The 19,442-nt window shown below is 36.7% G+C and overlaps 1 protein-coding gene across 1 annotated transcript in view; it reads right to left on the bottom strand.

Annotated features, from left to right (window-relative positions):
- Nucleotides 1–187: 187 nt before the first annotated feature.
- Nucleotides 188–19,442, bottom strand: part of TRHR (thyrotropin releasing hormone receptor) — a 39,751-nt gene continuing 20,496 nt past the window's right edge. Inside the window, exon 3 of the mRNA XM_019750570.3 lies at nt 188–4,394. Coding sequence (XP_019606129.1) covers nt 3,987–4,394 — 408 coding nt within the window. The 3' untranslated portion in view covers nt 188–3,986. The remainder of the gene's footprint in view (nt 4,395–19,442) is intronic.

Consider the following 19,442-nt stretch of genomic DNA (forward strand, 5'->3'; position numbering starts at 1 on the left):
AATAGACTTTTAATAACTGCTTCTTTAAAACATTTATGAATTTTCTAATTTATAGTCTAAATATTGCCAAACTGTTATCTTGAAATGATATCATATTGGTCTTGTTCAGTTTTTTCAAGGACTGTGAGAGCCTTAAGATTAGGAAGAGGTTTTTATTTTCTGCAGTGTTTTTTTCACATATTGACTGTTCTTTTTTTTTTTTTTTTTTGGTTTTTCACTGAAACCTCTGAAATGCCAAGCTTCTTTTTTGTTCTGTGAGGAAAAAGCCATAGTGAGCAGCTCAACTCTACACATGATTTCTACCATAAAAACGGGGATGTCAGCTAAATAGAAATTCTAGAACCATCATTTTTCCATAATTTAAACATGAGTTTATGAAAACATGAAAGTGTTCAGAACAACAAAATATTTTCTTATAAATAAACATATTTTGAAGAAACATTTACACTTTTACTTAAGATATTTCATGTCCAGGTTTAGTCTTAAATGAAGTCAGAGGAAACTGCCTGCTCTGAGGAAAATGATATTTATGGAGGGATAAGAGTTTGATAGCGGAGGAGGGGAGAGAGAAAAATATGTTTATCACTACAGAGCTATATGAGACTTCTCATGTGTATTACTCTGAAAACATATTTGCTCAGCCAAGTCTTGGTTTTGATGGATATTTACTGTAGACAACGGAACATAAACAGAAAGTACATTGCTAGACATTTTCATCCTCTGCTTCTTTTAGGGGGAACAAGTGATTCCAAATATTTGGGAAAAATTTCTTTGAACCTGAGACTGACTAGTTGTTTCCGAATACTCTCTCATTATCTAGTTTCCTTACGCCGTTCTTAGTCTATTCCTTAATGTTGAATATAATATTTATAAAATTCACAGAATCATGGGTAAACTATTTAAAATCTCCTTTTCGTCCAAAAATTAATATTTTCTCACTTCTATCATGTTTACAGATTTCACATAGTTTAGAATGATGTAACTCTTTTACTCTTCAAGAGCAGTTCAAAACCCTGTGCTCCCAGCTTTAAGACAGATGGTCCTTATTATTCCAATACATTCTTCTGCAAATGAAACAATTAAAGTATCCATTTAAGATTTAGTTACACTAAACTAAGTATTATGGCCATAGCTTTCCTTTGACTTTACTTGTGAGTTAGCTCAAACCACCCACTTGTTTTGAAATATTATTAAGGTGTATTGTTCTGTGCAATTTCACCTGTTTAAGAATGAATATAATTTGAATTTTTTCCATTTCTCTTCAGCATTTACAATATTTGTGTTGACTGAAGCTCTGGAAATAGATCAAAATACTGATGGTGAAGTCCTAAGAGGGAATTTATGCTCGCTTCTTTTATTAGTGATCTGCGACCTTTACCTAATTACCTCAGGTGCAAGATCTAATCAAAGACACCCAGCAATTAATGAAATTGGAAGTAATAAAACGATGCACAGAGTTTTATTAAGGGAGGCCCTTAATAATATTACTTCACTCCATCAGCAATTTTTAATCTAGTTCTTTATTTTTCATTTGACGGTATATGTAGTTTTGATTCTTCATGGAAATACTTTATGAGTTAGTACAGTGTGAGAAAGAACACTTTAAGAAGTTATATCTCTTCTGTGTAAATCCAAATATCTATTCAACATTGCATGAGAACATTTAATTTCGTAACGGTATTTGCTTTAGAGTTGAAACACTGTGAACTATGTTCCTTTGAATTTCCCATGTGGTCTAAAACCAACAGATTATTAGCAAATAACTTTTTAAAATTAAAATGGAAAAACTGAGCTCATATAGTAAATGTACAAAGGTGGAAAGGGTATACTGTGGTCTCTGTATAACATGTAAGACTAATTGTAATTTTTTTCAACATGTGATATTATCAACCTGCAATATATATATATGTATATATACAATTTAGGCCATTGGGCCACAAGAATTTTAATCAGCATGCTGGCTTAAAAAAAGGAAAATATAAAGACATATTTTCTCTCCCCGGTATCTACATAATTTAGGGGAGCTGCAGGGGTCCCTGACCCCTGGTCTTATCATCAGGGACATCACAGCTGTAGTGAGACTCTGATGAAGATAATGTAAATTAAGTACCCACCAGCATCATGCCTTAGTCCTAGTTAGATGCTCAATGACATCAGTTCCTTTCCCGAATGAAAAAAATCTAAGATATGCCAATACATCTTGTTAAGCAATTTATTTACATGTGTATATGTGTTTGTATACACTTGTACGTATGCTTTGTGATTTGGGGTTGGGTCATTCTGATGCTCCATCTATTTGCTTCCAAGATTAATAGTTAATCCAGGATAAAAGTCGGTTAGTGTCATGCAGATAGACTTTTAGGGTATTTCCTATAAATATTTGCTTACACTTTGTTTACTGATTCAGTGACAAATTAAGAATATTTTCCTGCAGTGGATGAGGCCAATTTTCACAAGAGCATATTCTGGAATGAGGTTTTGTACAGCAGAGTCTCCGTGAAGCAGCATTTTAAAACTGAAGTTTCCGAAACAGAATGCTCTGTTTTTCATTAAGAAGGTAGTGAGGGGTAATTATCATTAGTGATCAGGATCTAGAAAAAAATGCACAGAAAAAGATGCAGGCTGGAGAGGGAAAATTCCAGCCTATGGGACACTTAAATGTACCCAGTACTTTCTGGCCCAGTCATTAAAAACCAGCCATTACTGAATCATCAGCAAGATCAATTTATACACTTGGGAATGCTGATTGGCCAAAGGGATTTGAAAGAGATTAAAGTAAGACCAGACACTGTGCCTAGGCAAATTCACATTCACATCTCTCTAATAATCACTGGAAAAGAATAGCTGGTCTAAGTCATAACTATAAAGAGATATTGATTATGAATAAAATCAGTTTTATCTCTATTGAAAAGAAAGCAATAGAATTTTGCATTGCTTTGATTTAGACTGTGAACAAAACATTGCTAGCATTTGGAAAAAAAAAATAAAGAACTTACAAATAAGAAGCAGGCAGGAACAAGTAAGCTTTCGAAAATGTTCCCGATTTTTAAGCTAGATTCAGTTAGAAGGATTTATTCACTTGACATGGCTCAGTATTTTATATACAAGAATACTTGCTCAGAAAGGATTGTCTTCCTTAAAAGTTTCATAGAAAAAGTGAAACCTTATTTTAACTACTTCGTCTTGTCCTGGGTATACTTTTCAATATTAATTTTGTGTTAGTTTATTTCTTCACAGTTATTTAATTTGAATATTCCTTATGTCTCATCCATCATTTAGGAGGCTCTAAGAGTTGATGAGAGCTGGATTTGCCTAAAAATTAAATCTACATTTCCTCATAATTTGTCATTTTGGCTATTTTGAGGTTTATTTTACATTAAAGTTGAATGATGACCATCTATTTTGTAAGATATATAACTCACCTCAGAATTCTATAAGCATTATGACATGTGTTTTTTGTTTTACTATAGTGAACATATTTGTCTGAACTCTCATTTTTACTCCATAAAAAAAGTATTTTTTTTCTATTTTTTTCTGTAGTCTCAGATAGTCAGGAAATAGCACTATACTTTGTTGAAATTCTAAGTACAAACATTTAAACATTCACATTACCAAATGTATAATAATTTGGGGGGCAGTTAAGAAAAATCACATTTGATAAGTTTATTATGAATAATGTAAATTGATGTCTCGATTTTATCTAAACATCAGAGGCCCCTAAACTAAAGCGAATTTCTCAAATTAAATGGAAAGGGCTACACTTCCGATTTCCACCCTTTGGCTATTTTACAGGTCTGCTTCATTTTTTTTGTGATACCAGAACTGAAATATGAGCCATTGACATGGGTTAAAGTATTTTGGGGCCAGGACTTGTTGGATCATTGGCAAAGACTTTATGTATTCTTTCTTCACAGACGATTTTTGGCCTTTTTCTCTCTGGGGCTGCACAAATTTACTTTGTGGTCCATTTTCTTCTAATTCATGAATCAACTTTGTCTAAAGGTTATTTCAGAAGCCAGGCAGGTGTCATCAAAGGACACTTTTGTGGCAGACAAATAAGTGTCAGTGACAGTAATATCATCAAGCTCTGTGCTGAAATGATCTGACTCCTTAATGACACTGTAATTTAGAGCCACACTGTAGTTAGCAGGTTTCTCCATTGGCTTCTGTTTACAGTTGCAGAGTTTTCTGAAGGCTGCTCGGAATTTCTGGGACATGAGATTGTAAATCACTGGGTTGATGGCACTGTTGAGATAAATGCAAATTCTGCAAAAGAGTAAGAACCAATTTTCTTGGAAAGGGCTGGAGAGAAATGAGTTGACAACCACAAGAGTCCGGTAGGGCATCCATAAAAGGGCAAACAGAATTACAACCACTGCCAGCATCTTGGTGACCTATGGAGAGAGAAATAGAGAGAAATGCAGTGCAAACATGAAGGAGGATAAAGCAAAGCAGAAAAATGAAATCAACACCCCCTCGCCCACCCTGCACACACACGTTTAGTTCCCAAGATGTAGTCTGAGAAAAAGATTTAAGTATAGGCAGTGTATTTGGGAGATGGTCCTACGAAGTCGGATTAAGCGTATAAAGGAGAGTGCAATTGAGGAGGAAAAACCAAAATAGGGTGCTGAGACTACTCCCATTGTGGGCAACTGCAGATCAAGCAGGGCACTTCAGGCTTATCTATCCAGAGAAAGAGAGGCGAGGGCATTTATCCACTGGCTGCCATCTCCCATTTGTAGAGGGGTGCCCTTGGGGACTTGAACAGTGCTGCACTTCCAGGAAACTCCTGGGGGCTTTACAGAGAACCTTGAGGCAGAGGAAAGGATACACAGTCAGGGCACAGTGGGTATGTGAAGTGGGCTGTTCTCTGCATGCAGAAACCATTCACCGTACCTATGGCTGAAATCAGAGTCCACCTAAGAGGACGTGACACAAGACACTAAAAGTGTCTGTGACAAGTATTAGGAGACCTAAGGTTTAATACCATCTTCATTTACCTATATGTGATCCTGAGAGATGATCATAACCTTTCTTACAGCTTGTCTGTAACATGGAGCCAATATTACTCCCCTTTATCAAATGAGGTCACACAGAAGTTTGAAAAGGATAAAGTGTCTTAAGCAAAAAAATCAATGGTGATTGAATGTCTATGTGCCAGACACTATACGCTATGCTTTACATATGCTACCACATTTAAAAAGCTTAAAAACCTCCCAAATAGGTATTGCATCCTTCATTTTTCAAATTAGAAAATGGAGGTACAGATGCGGGGAAGTACTTTGGCGGGAGTTGTAGAGTCTTAGAGTTGGGATTGGAATCGAAGTCTGGGAAATCCAAAGCTTTTGCCTTCCCACTGCACAGCTTTCCTTCACGGTAAAGGGAGATGGAGGTCAGAGAAAACAAACTCTGGGACTTAATGTAGTCCTAAGTATACAGGTACAAGCAACGCACTGGAGCTAGGACGATAGGTAGGATGAGGTTTAAAATCCAAGATGGCCCAGGGACAAGATCATCACAGGATATAATTTAGCAGATTCTTCTCTCACCTCTGTGCTCAGTGAACAGCTGGGAATGGGCCTGAATTCAGATTTCAATCGTCTGGCTTTGACTTTATAAGTGGTTTTTAAGACCTTCATAAAAGTCATTCAGCTGTACTTTCATTTCTACACCTGGAGATATGTCTGATCATATTGCTTCATTTACTTCATAGAGACATTGAGAAAATAAAATAATGTGATAAAAGCTTTGCAACGTTAAAACACAATGAAAATATTACCCTTTGACTGATGACACTATAAACAGACCATAGTATTTGAACTATAGGAAGGGTACGTTAAAATTGTAGCAGTGAATATCTTTGGGTGGGGGAGATAATAACTGATTGCTTTTCTTTAAGAGCAACACTTGACACATTTACCACTGAAACAGAGGCTTAATTCAGTGGTAAATATTCTGAGCTTTGGAAGTAGCTATAGTAATTGTCTCTATGATGATGGTGAGCATCATCATTATCACTCACATCCCTGCCTTTGTTCCCTGCCTACGACTCCAGCTTCTTTGACATCAGATCACTGCTTCACGCTTGCCAATATCCTCCCTCTCCTTGCCCAGGACTAAGCATCCTACTTTGGAATCCCTGGCTTGATTTACAGATAGACTGCTACCATCACATTTGAGTCCTTTATGATGCTCCATCACAAAGATATGTAAATATTATCTTACTTAATGCTTATAATAACTCTACATGGAAGCTACTAGTATGTCTATTCCGCACATGAAGAAATTGGGGTTTAGAGAGTACATGTGATTTGTGTAAAGACACATGCATAGTAAGTGACAGAGTAGTAATTCAACCTAAGTACTTAAGTCAAAGCCCATCCTGTTTTCTTTATACTTTGCTCTCTAGGAAAGTCTTTTGCATTTCAATGATGAGATTTCTGCTGTGTCATCCCCACCATAGTTGCCAAAACATTTAACTTCTAAGTATAAATCCAAAACACTTATTGCTGTTAAATTTCCGAACTTAAAAATTGAATTTCATCTAGCTTTATATTTTTCTCTACAATTGTCAGGTGAAACATAGAAACCACAGTTAATATCTACCCATCTCTCAGTTAATGTCAGCAAGAGAGCAATTCTCATTGTCTCAAAGGAAAACAATGTATTTTGAGGTTAGTTTCTCTGCCCTGAGCTTTCACAGCTCCCCTCACCCCCACCCTCATGCATATTGTGACATCACTCCCAAACTTTACTGCAATGGGCTGTTTGTCCCTTTCTCCAATAGACAGCGAGCATGGGTAAGTTTATTCATTTTTCTGGCTTCAGGGATTCAGTACAGTAGGTGACTTACAATTACCCTCAGTAAATGTTAAATAACTTCAAACATGGAAATAATTATTTCAAACTATTTAACAATGATCTTTCTCTGGGTTCTAGTACTCCAACATATTGTTAGAAGATTTTTGCAAATAATTTTTTTATTTACTATTAAAAATTCCCTTATAAGCAGAGACTGGTTAATTCATAAAATGAATCCTTGATGCATTTCAGCTTTTTGTTTGAAATATATTTTTAAAAATTTAAGGAGGTGTGAAATGAAACACATATAATGATTTTCTAAGATTGACCCATAGAAAACTATGTCTCTGGTGGAATGATACAGAATACATGTAATCCCACTCACAATTATTTTTAGTTGATTTCAAATATCTTTGATTGAACTGAATCAGTTTCCAAAATGTTCACGTTAGTGTAGCCATAGCTTGGATTTTAATAGCTCTTAGTCAATATTGGGAGCAAACACACAGAAAGGAAATGTCCTGAAGATTGTCTTTCATATGCAATTAATTTCACAGTGGTTGCTAAAGTTTTATTTTTGTTGTTATTCCTATCTGAAATGAAGTGACAAAAATGCACATTTGAAAATACCTTTGGGCCATCGCTTTTAAGCATTTCCATTTTTGCCAAGGCAATGCATGGGCTATGGGGTGATATGAATAGGATGTAAGTGTCCTTGAGAAACAGCATGACACAGTCATCAAGGGGGAATGATCTTACAATATATTTTTGATTGGGAAGGAATTGATCTATTCATTCTAGGAGATCCACTTGCATCTCTACTATGTACCTGTCAGTGTCCTGGCCTGTGAGGATTTGATGGTGATCCAGAGAGCCATTGCCAATGGTTTCTTGTACTTATGATCTGATGGGTAGTTATAATACAATGAGATAAATGCTAAGACAGAGGAAATTTTGGGTTCTATGAGAGCACTTGATCTGGACTTGGGGTTGAGGGGTAGATAATGAGGGCTTGCTGATTTCAGTCACATCGAAGCCAAAATCTGAAGGTAAAGAGAGGCAGGAAGAGTGGTCCTGCAGAGATTTGGTGTGTGTAGGATAAGTAGGAGGCATGAGATAGTGGGGCATATCATGGGGACCAGAAATAATTTAGGTCCAGTTGCAGACCATGTAAAGAAGTGGAGCTGTCTCTCTAGCAGGCTTGTGGAAACCATTACAAAAGCCATCGTTTTTGTATGATAGGTGATGTCACACTCTGAGGGCTGCTTGGCCTTCCATTGCTAAGACAGAAGGAGAGATGCAGCTGCCAAAGGGGATGGAGCTGCAAGGCAGAGTTTTCTGAAAATTTCCGCTCCCTGGAGACATTTTAGTCAACTAGGAAGTAGACAGCCATTTTTGTAGAGTATATTGAAGGCAAAGAAATGAGGCTGTAAAAATCAGTTGACTAAAATATAGTGTTTAAAGAGAGACATTACCAGCAGAGATGGTGAGACAGGTTAGTTAGCATGTTGTTAGGTAAACAGGGAGGTCCCTGGTGGAATAAACAAAAGGCAGCCATATCTTGAAACTCCATATTCTGGAATGTCTCCTTCACTCCAGGACAAAGATATGAGAATGCACCTTGAGGTTAATAAATTCATAAATCCCATAAATCCCTTTTGGCTGGACAAAGGAGCAGATCTGATAGATAGGAATGGGTTCGTTAATCCCTTTAGGGTGGGCAAACAGGACAAACCTGATAGATGAATTCCATTAGAAGGCGCCAGCCCCCTTCCCCAAGTAGGCAAAGGAAGGTATAAAAGTAAGAACTTTTGCCTCAGTTACTGGGCAACCCGGTCGGGAACCTCTCTCGTTCTGAGAGCTGCGACTCTTTACTCTTTACTTTTAATACACTATCCTCTTTTACAAATCCTTGCCTCTCCTTGGTCCGTGCTTCTATTCTTCGGTTTCACGAGACACGATACCAGCATAAAGAAAACATTCTACATCAATGGTTGAGAAGAGCAGCGCGAGAAAAAGAAGGTCTAATAGCTGGATGAGCTCTGTCCTTGGCCACTGTGGTAAAGGATTATCTTTTCTTTTTTTGTGCGGATGAGCTTAAAATTTTGAAATTAAGCCCTACTATATATATATTTTACTTTCACTTAATTATGTGGAATATTGGCATATAATTCTCATAAGAGTGTGGATTCAGTCCTTCTCAACTCTTCCTTTTGTCATCTTTATAAAACCTCTAGATAAAGACTCTATTTAGGGATTCTTTTTCTTCCTTTTTTTTTAAAAAAAAAAAAAGTGAACTGGATAGATTTCTATCTGATTGTTAAAGTTGAAATTATGGTTTCTTGAGTGGGCATGAGCTCAGCTCTGCATATGTGTGCTGCATATGAAAAACCAGAAGCTAACTAGGTTCTCCATTCTAGCCTGCTGAGCAACCTTGTATTACTAACTACTATCACTATTCCTAGTACTATGACTTTTAGTACAACTTCTAAAACATTAACAAATACTTATACATTGCTGTTTTTTAAAAGTGTTGCATTTATAGAAAAGTTGAAAAGATAATACAGTTTCCATAAACCTACTTCAAAGTCCCACTACTACTAAAATCTTACATTAGTATGGTGCATTTGTCACAATTAATGAGCCAATGTTAATAATTTTTATATGGAGTTAGCACCATACTTTATTCAGATTTCATTAGTTTTTCCCTAATGTCCTTTTCTGTTCCAAGATGCTATCCTGGATATCACATTATATTTAGTGATCACATCTTAGTTTCTTTGCATTGTGACAATTTCTATAACTTTTCTTTTTTTTGATAGCTTTGATAGCTTTGAGGAATATTGGTTCGGTATTTCATAGACTATCTCTCAATCTGAGTATGGTTGATGTTTTTCTCATGGTTAGCATTAAGTTATGGATTTTTGGAGGAAAGCCACAGAGGTGGAGTGTGATTCCCAACAATGTATATCAAAGGTGCATGCTATCCACTTGACTTATGGCTGATGATGTTAACCTTGTATATTGCTTTATTGAGATACAGTTTACATATAATTAAATTCACCCACTTGAAATGTACAACTTATGAGTTTTTAGTGTATTTCCAGAGTTGTACAACCCTCACCACAATCTAATTTTGGAACATTTTCTTCAACCTGAATAGAAATTCCATACCTATTCACAGTTACTCTCCACCTCCCATCTGTCTTCCCAAGCCCTAGGCAACCACTAATATACTTTATTTCTCCATAGATTTGCCTGTTCTGAACATTTCATATGAATGGAGTCATGCAGTCTTTTGTATATGATTAGCTTCATTCACTTAGTATAATGTTTTTAAGTTTCATCCTTGTTGGTGTCATGTATTAGTACATCATTTCTTTTCATTGTTGAATGATATTCCATCCTATGTATATATCACATTTCATTTATCCACTCATTGGGGTGATTTCCACTTTTTGCCTACAATAAATAGTACTGCTATGAACATTTATGTACATATTTTTATGTGGATGTTTTTATTTTTCTTTGGCATATACCTAGGAGTGGAATTGTCGGGTTGTATTTTGCTTTTTAAATTATAAAATATTCAAGAATATTAAACATTTAATCTTTGAAACAATTCTGAGAGACAATTATTACTATAATACTTAGTAAAAACTATAAATGACTTTACAGATATATTAAGACTCAAGAAAGATACAGAGTAAAGACAAAACTAAAATAGTTGGGATGCATTCTTAGGCTGCTCTTGTTAATTGGAGAAAAACTACAAGACAGGAAAAAATGAGTAAAAGGAAATGGGTAGTTTTGGAGAAAATTATTTATATTATTAAAAACTTTTGTTTATCAGACAAGCCTATTTGGAGTGGGTTCAAGAGAAGATGAGAAAAGTTGGTAGTGATTATAAAAATTTCTTTTGAGACTTTTGTTGGAAAAGGGAGAGAAATAGAGGGGTCACCAAAGAAGAATGAAGAGTCAACACTTTTTTAAAAAAATAGAAGATATTAGAGCACCTTTGTTTGCTTAGGGAACAATCCTGTAGACACGGGAAATTTATGATCTAGGAGAGAGAGGAAGGTGACAATTGGAGGAAATACGTTCTTGAAGAGGGAATAGAGTCCAGTGCAAAAGTGGCAGGGTTGGCCTCTTCTTAAGCGTATACACAAAATTACTTTTTTGACATCTATCCTTTTTTCCTGAGACATCAAACTAATGCAGGAGAAAATGCCACCTTTCTTGTCAATACCCTGAATCCTGAATGGAATCCTGAGAGCAGTTAATTGTTTAATTTCTTGGAATTACCAAAATATGTTCATTGTCATTAAACCATCTGTGTTCATATCCCTGTAAAACCCATAGGATAGGTGTTATTACTCCCATTTCATTGTTGAGGAAATGGGAACTGAACTCAGAAAGGCAGAGCTAAAGGTCATACAGCTCACATATAAGTAGCGACGTTAGTTATTGAACTAAGGTCTTTTGACTCTAGGTCTAGGTTCCTTTCTAGATCATTACAAAAATCAGCATATATATATAGTGACTTGAAGACTTCCAGTTGTTATTAATGATGTTTATGAAATATTTGGAAATAATAATATTGTTAGTAGAAAATACTGATAGCCTGGAATCATATATGGTTTTTTGCCCCAAATTGGAGTGCTACATTTAGAAAGTATTGATTAGGGAGAAGAAAGTTGTCATAACAAGAAAGATAGGAATCCTTCACATCAATCTATTTCCTAGGGGAAAAAAAAAATCAAACAAGAAAATTTAAAAAAACCAAAAGTAACAAAACGGAATAAAGAAATAAAATGGAAACTTCCATTTTTGGCGTCACAGCCTAATTAATAGCATGCCACTTATGAGAATCTGGTTACATGGGGTCTGAGAACATTTTCATAAATTATCAGATATTAGTTCATTAGTCTGAATACAAGGTCATAGGGAGTTAATTGATACTAAGTTCTCTGGGAGATTTAGTTGGAATTCTTATACTGATTCAGAAAAAAAAAATCTGCTTTTTGTGATTCTATGTATGATTCAGAAAAAAATTTGTGCGCAATCGTAAGTTTTGCTGGACATTCTTCCTTGGGAGATAAAGGCCGTGGCATAGTCCTTCTATATGTTAGTGAGTAACAAAGTGTAGTGAGTACAGAAGAAAGAGCTGGAATTGGCATCCAATATTTCGGTTTCACAATCCATCTGTGACTCTGAGGAGACCTGGGAGGTCACATGGTCTTAGGTCTGAACCTCATTTTCCAGAATCAGTAAATGTACAGTCTGGATTCCTCTCAAAAATCTCTTCAGTTCTAACATTCTTAGAAAATATAGCTTATATGTTACTAATGGTAACACGATATTCAGACATGTTTGTGATAATTTTCACACAACTGGGTTTTGCGATATGGGGGTCATAAAACCAGGCAAAGGGAAATAGTACCTTCAGTGTCTTTATCCCTCAAGGTGCTAATAAACCATAAGAGCAGTTTCAGTTTTTAATCACAGTGATGGTCAGGAATCATCTTAAATGCTGCATTCACAGAGGCGATGCAGTTTCCTGAAGTGCCGAAAAAATTACTAGAGTACATTTTAATTTCCTATAGCTAATGAAGAACATGGTGCACCTCCAGACTCAACACCCTGGTTTACTGACCTATTATTCTTTTCTCTTTTAAAGTTCATTATAACTGAAATATTGCTGTAGAAATGGAGTTATAGACAGGTTTAGAGATATCCCATTGAGAAGAAAGCAAAAACTGAAACCCTTTCTAGGGAGTACAGTCAATTTAAAGACAATCTATACGACTTTTTAAAGAAATATACAGACAAAAGTTATTTAATAAAAGGTATCAGGGCCCATTCAAACCTTTGGCTAGCTTTTAGTCACATAGTATCTACATTAAATAGTGAAGATGGTTTCTTGATATTAAATAAGGCAAAGCCATATGACAGGAGGTGACAAACACATCAGTAAACTTATATTTGAAGAGTATGTGCCACTTTCATGATCAATGATCTTCAAGAGCATCATGGGAGGTACATTTAATTTGTGACTAGGCTCTTTATTAATTCTGGACCCCACATTGTATAATATCAGAGCTCTATTTTTGGCTTCATGAAAAAGGAAATCAATAACAAACTCTTATTGAATCCCTACTGCACCAAAGATTGGGAGGTCATTAGTACATGTGCCTGCCACATAATAAGTGCTCAATGCACAGTTGAATTATTGAGTAAATATTTATTTTTCACAAATGTTAAAATATAATTGTAGAGGTATGTGTGGGTTTGGGCTCTAGTTTTTTACCCTGGCTGGAATGGTCCAATTTTTCAGAAGTGCACTTCTTTCTGGAAACATTTTCTTGGTTACTGAATACAAAACAGCTAGCTTTAATTTTCCGATGCCATTCTTAAAGGGTAACAATGTATTCTGCATTTGGAGGCTGTCCATGTCCTGCAATGCTACCTATTAATAAAGTATCCTGTTACTGGGGATAGATATTTTGCTCTTAGATGGCCTACAGCAAAGTGATCAATGACCCTTTGCATTTTGTTGCATTAAATAAGCCAACAGGATAAACTTGACTAGACAGTTATATAAACCTGAATTGGGCCAAGTTTCTACACTGACTGGGGCCTCTGGGATTTTCCTCTTGTAGATCTTTCTGCTCTGTTTTGACATCAATTTTTAAAAGACAGTTATAATCAATGTGGGTGCTTCCTATCATGGAGTGAGATCATTGGTTGGGCTTAGAAATTGAATGATGAGGCCGGAAAAGGGCTTGGAATCAACTCAAATCAGTTAAAGTATAATAAAAGTGAATAAAATCTGAGTGGTGATTCACGGTGGGGCAGATCATGGACTGTCACATCCTGCGTTGTGGATTACATTTCTTGACAAGAAGCCACCCCGAGATGCTAATGCATGGGTTCTTAACTCCACTTGTCAAGTTTAATATTTAAATGTTCCATCCAGAATAGCCATTCTGGCAAGAATTATGGAGAATTTTCTGGGCTCTGCTCTGATTGAAAATACCCATGGAAATATTAGCAGAGATTCACAGGAGAGAAACTTGGGTTGTATTCGGTGGTGCTTGAGAAAGGAGAAGAAGGGATTAAAAGAAAAAATGGTGACATAAGATTTTTAAGTGTCAATGTGTGTGGTGTGTCCAGTGAAATTGAAAACAACAACAACATTCTCTACAATTCTAGGGGTGCTGAGGAAGGTAGACTGATCAAGCAGAGCTGTTTCTTGAGTGAGACATTTGTGGGGACAGGAAACTGAACTCTATATCTTGGAGGACTGCATATGTCAGTAAGGTCATGAGTTGGCACTGCTGTTGGTAAGATACAAGAGCATGGATGACAGCTGGAGGTACAGGATGGCATACTTCTGTGCAGAACACGACAGACCCTTCCTCTCTGCTACCTCCAGTTCTCTAGTAAAATTACTAAGCATCATCAAATACCAAGTGTGAGGGAGGTCCTTAAGGAAAAATAACAGAGTTTTGCACCCAAATCTGATGTGGGATGAGCCCTCAAAGCCTGTACTTTCTTTCAAGAGCCAAGTTAGAAAGAGGCACAAACACATGAAGAGTGGAAAAGAGTGATGGAACATTGAGCTGTCCCGGTTAGTGGGTCTAAGGTTAGGGCTCAATTATACCAAAACCTCTCAGGGGAAGAAAGACCCTGAGTGCTTGCAAACCTCACCTTCTGAGAAACTCTGAGACTTTGTGTTCAATAGAGGCTGTGCAGTATTTCTTAATATGTTTTGATCTAGAAAGAGGAAAATGGGATGAAAATGGAAGGTATTCCAATCTAGCAATACAAACTAGCAGATGAAAGGGAGGGAGAGCAATAAGATGTATAAAATACCTTCCATTTTATGTGCCAAGCATTGTGCTTGGTATTTTCTTCACAACAGTCCTACTTTATCTGCATTTTATAGAGAATAAGACCAATGCTGAGAAAAGCCATATGCTAATGAACCAAAGCCACATATATGTTTGACTCCAAAGTCTCCTTTTTCTCTTTATTATAACACCTTGAATTTGGGGAAGAAAAAAATTTTTTCTGAGGTTTGCAAACCAAATACCAAAATTTGGGTTTAGAGGCTGTATGTGAGAGTGGAGCAGGGAGAATGCACAACTAATTCATATTTCTACCCAAGGGTTGCTATCTCAACAGCTAACGAGGATATTTCTATTCACGCTGTGATACTAAGTCCTGATGAAATGTAGTTTTTGACTGTTTCTGATTTCAAGGTTCTTCTGCTCAGAGTGGAAAACATCTACGTACTAGGTAATATTTGCAGCTAGACTCAAGGATTAGATGCACAACTTTCCACAACACTAGCAACTATTGTACTGTGGAGATGAATGTATTGATTACAGAGTCTGATGATTGTGTATGGTGAAAGTCTGGCTTCCCTCCTGTCGCTTGGATGTTTTCTTGTTCACAGGAGGTGGATATTTGGAAACATGCTGGGGAGGGAAAGACTCAGCTGGCAAAACTGGGATTCAAAATTATAATATCTCAATTTAGAAAATAAAATATCCTTCTGAATTCTTTCATAAGCCATGCTGAAACAACGCTGTTTATCAGCCATGGGTTGCATATGCTATTTAACCTTTTCTAAATGTTCTCTCTTCCAGGTAAATATTGGCGGATGGCTAAGCATGTGGAAAAGCCTGCCTTAATATGTCTGCTTTGATTTTCTTTCCTTTGATCTCTAGGGTATGTTTATTTCTCCAGTTCATTTTTCTCATTGGAACCAGCCTTAGAAATTCTGAATGAGGTATCTTGGCTGGCTCTGAGCTGTGAACACAGTTGCTAGTGATAACACTTCTGCAAAAAGATTGATCTTTTCTGAGAGAGATATTTCCAATCTCATCTCTCCCCTGTGCTTCTCTGGACACATAGCTTGATAAGGGTGACATTGTAGACTGTGATACAGACAAGCGATCCCTCAGCTGCTCACGCAGCAGGGGATGGAAAATCAATGAGAATATTTTAAAATGTAAAATGTGACTGATGGAGGGAAACGGAGGTGTTCTTTAAATAGAAGTAAAGCTCTCAGGGCTGCCATATTTTTAGTGGGCATTTAGTTGTCTTGCTTCTAAAAATCTTAGACAAAGTTCCTTAGCATGGGGCTGAGCGCACCTGAGAGGCAGCCAATTCCTTCTTTATAGGGAGGCTGCCTATGTTATGCTTGAGCCCGTCTGAAGTTACAGAGCTAATTTTCTATCTGTCCTGAAAGAACTCAGAGAGACAGCCAAAATGGTGGTGGTATGTTTCTCTCCTTCAGCAACCCATAGAGTCAGCATTTCCCATGGATTTTCAGCTTTCCAATGTGCTAAACACGGGACTCAAAATCAGAAGATTTGGTTTGAAATTTCAGCTTTACCACTCATTACCACTCAAAGCTTTCGGAGCCTTGGTGTCCACAGTTAATATATGAAAACTTATGTTTGAGGATTAATTGCAAGAAGGACATGAAAACACATTGTAATGGATACTATACCTTTTAATAAAGGGCTATGATATTTCTGACCCTGCCTTGAAATCTGCATCCTTGGTAAGGAGTGATAGCTTTAACATTCTGTGTTAACCTAATAGATGGAATGAAGCATCTTTGCATTTATCAGCTTTTTACTGTTTGACTAGAAACTAATTTGAGTCTACGAGGTATAAGATAAAAACCATGGCATGCTGCTGCTATCATATAAGGACTAAGTTTTCACCACAGATTGTTAAGTCATCACGGTCTCTTTTTGATAATATTTTTTAGGTTGCCTTGTAGTATCAGTAGAGTGGTTAAGGGATCAGGCTGTGGACATAGCTAGATTCTAATTCTAGTTCTGCTTCTTACTAGCTGTATGCCAATGGGCAAGACATCTCATCCTTCCAAACCTCAGTATATTCATCTGTAAAATAGAAGTAAGTATAAAAAATAAATGAGGTAATTTGTGTAAAGCACTGGCATACAGTATGGTCTTCAATAAACAATAGCTCATTTTACCCTTAGAGTGTGAGGTTTCTCATCTTTGGGAAACGTGGGATTTAACCAAATGGAAAAGAAACCTTTGATGATGATGATGATGATACTGTAGTGAACACGTAATATATCTAGAGACCCAAAGAAGTTAATATTTCTAGAGAGAGTGGTGGTCCTAGTCCTTCTCCGAGTTACTTTTTTCATATCTCCCTGTTTATTTCATCTGTTCTAATAGTCACATTCTGAAAGGATCCTGTTGCTTCATTTGTTAACCTGTTTATGTGTCTCTCTTTCCTCCCTAGAATGATGGCTTTTTGAGGGTCCCTGCCCTACCCTACCTGCAAGGAGCAACCAGGCCTGGCACCTGGGAGGTGCAATACGTATTCAGGAAAGAAGTAAAGGAAGGAAGGAAGGTAGAGAGGAAGGAAAGAAAGGAGGGAAGGAGGGAGGGAAAGAGGAAGGAAGGAAGAATTCACTAATGCTATTGTTTGGTATTTCTAGTTCTAACACAAATGTCATTATTTTGGGTCTGACGTCCTTTCTGACATGTAAGATCTTGATGGCAGGAATAATGTGTCTAGCATATTTTTATTGCCAGCCACTGAAACCAGGTTTGGCATTAAAAAAATGCTTGAAGTTAAAAATTAAAATTAATGTGTAAAGATTCAGTCTCAAAAAGGGGCATGATAGATCAGACTGGAATTATGGTGAAGAAAATTTTCTGGGTAACTTTATTCTATTATTTAGTCTGTTATTCTGTAGAAATAAAGAGTTGTCATATATGTTGTTATGAAGAACCCAGGACATGTAAAGAGCTAAGGCTATGCTAACTCAATATGATTTAAACTGAGTTTATTTTCCAATACTGGATGTGGATTGATACTGTATTAATATATATCAAAGTAGGTGGGATTTGCCTCCACAACATACATATTTCACTTTAACAGACATTCTTCTTCTGTCTTATCTGTTTCCTTTCGTATTTAATTGTCTGTGGCTTCTCTGTCACTCATAAAACTGTAGAAAACTTTATCTTTAGATGTCACTCTGCATCTTAAATTTGCATTTTTAGAGCCCATTGAAATCAAGGATTCTCCCATCTAATGAGCAAAGCATTTTCTCCAGGGACGACAGAGTCAAGATGAAGGCAAGGGATACACTAGTGGCTCATTTAGGCTGCCTGTAATAAGTGTGAATGTTCCTGTTTATAGTCATTTTGTGGAATCCGAAATTATTTATTTAATATGTATTTATCATTTATTTCTTGAATACCTGTCACGTACCAGTGCTTGTACTAAGTATATATTATTTGCACAAATAAACTTTTAAATGGGAATATTTCAGCAGACTTTTATGGTGAAGGGCCAGATAATAAATATTTTAGCTTTTGTGGAGCTGTACAGTCTTTGTCACAATACTCAACGCTGCCATTGTAATGTGAAAGCAGCGATAGATGACAGAAATGAGCGGGCCTGGCTGTGTTCCATTAAAACTTCATTTAGAAAAACAAGTCGTAGCGCTCGATTTGGCCCATGACCATAGTTTACCAACCAATGGAACAGTCCAACACTTCTAATAAATCTGACAAATGACATATAACCTATTTCAGATCACTATTGTGATTTGTGGTTAAGTTTTTCAAGTTCTTCACTTAATTATCAACAGCTCTTGTAAGAAATATGGACCAACTAATGCTGGCTCTCAGCTTGTGAACCAGTTTTCATTAAAAACTTGATGTCTCTTATGACAGAATCATGGTTAGCATTACCACTCTAAAAAATGTCACCTAGAAAATATAATGGCATCACTGTACTTTTAGTAATCCTGGGAGCTACTTCCCCAGAAGATGTGCACTCTTACGGAAGATTAAATCAGGAGTGATGTAGAAAACAGTACAGGAGCCAGTCGGAGAACGTGCACTGTTGTATTGATGGTAGTGGCCCCACTGGCTCAGAGCGAGGCAGGCTCTTGGATTTTATATCAGACTCTCCTAAATAACCCATGTCAAAGACTCCTCTTTGACAGCAGTCAGTCTGTGATGGGATCCTGGCTACGCCACTTACCGACTTTGAGATTTTGGGCCCGTTACTATTTCTGAGTCTCAGTTTTCTCTTCAGTAAAAATAGTGAAAGAAATATTACCTATTTCCCAGGGTTGTTACAGGTAAACGAGATGACGTATACTAAGCTCTTATGCTAGTACTTGGAACGTAGTAAATGCTAGAAAAGCAAAAGCTATTTTTGAAACTAATGGTAGAAAACACTCATTACTTACTGTGCATCAAACCCCGTTTTAAGTGCTTAATTTGCATACTAACTCATTTAATCTCAACAATGGCATCCAGAGGAAGGTACTATCATTACCTCCATTCCACAGTTGAAGAAACCCATATCCCACTTACAAGTGGTAAACCTGGAAGTTGATCCCGACAGTTTGCCCCTCTACCGACCTTAAAAAAGATGAAAGTCTCTGGTCTAGCTGTCCCTAAGAGGGCATTGTTTCTTATTCCCCAAGTGAAAATAGGTAGAGGTTGTCATACTTTTTGTTACAAAAATGAAGAGCGCTAATGCTGTATTTGGGTAAAGGAATACTCATCACAAACCTCTTTCAATCTCTCACCTACCTAGAGGTCCCACTCCCG

Source organism: Rhinolophus sinicus, chromosome 6 (genome assembly GCF_057876585.1).
Source record: "Rhinolophus sinicus isolate RSI-liver-muscle chromosome 6, RSI-T2T, whole genome shotgun sequence".
NCBI lineage: Eukaryota > Metazoa > Chordata > Mammalia > Chiroptera > Rhinolophidae > Rhinolophus > Rhinolophus sinicus.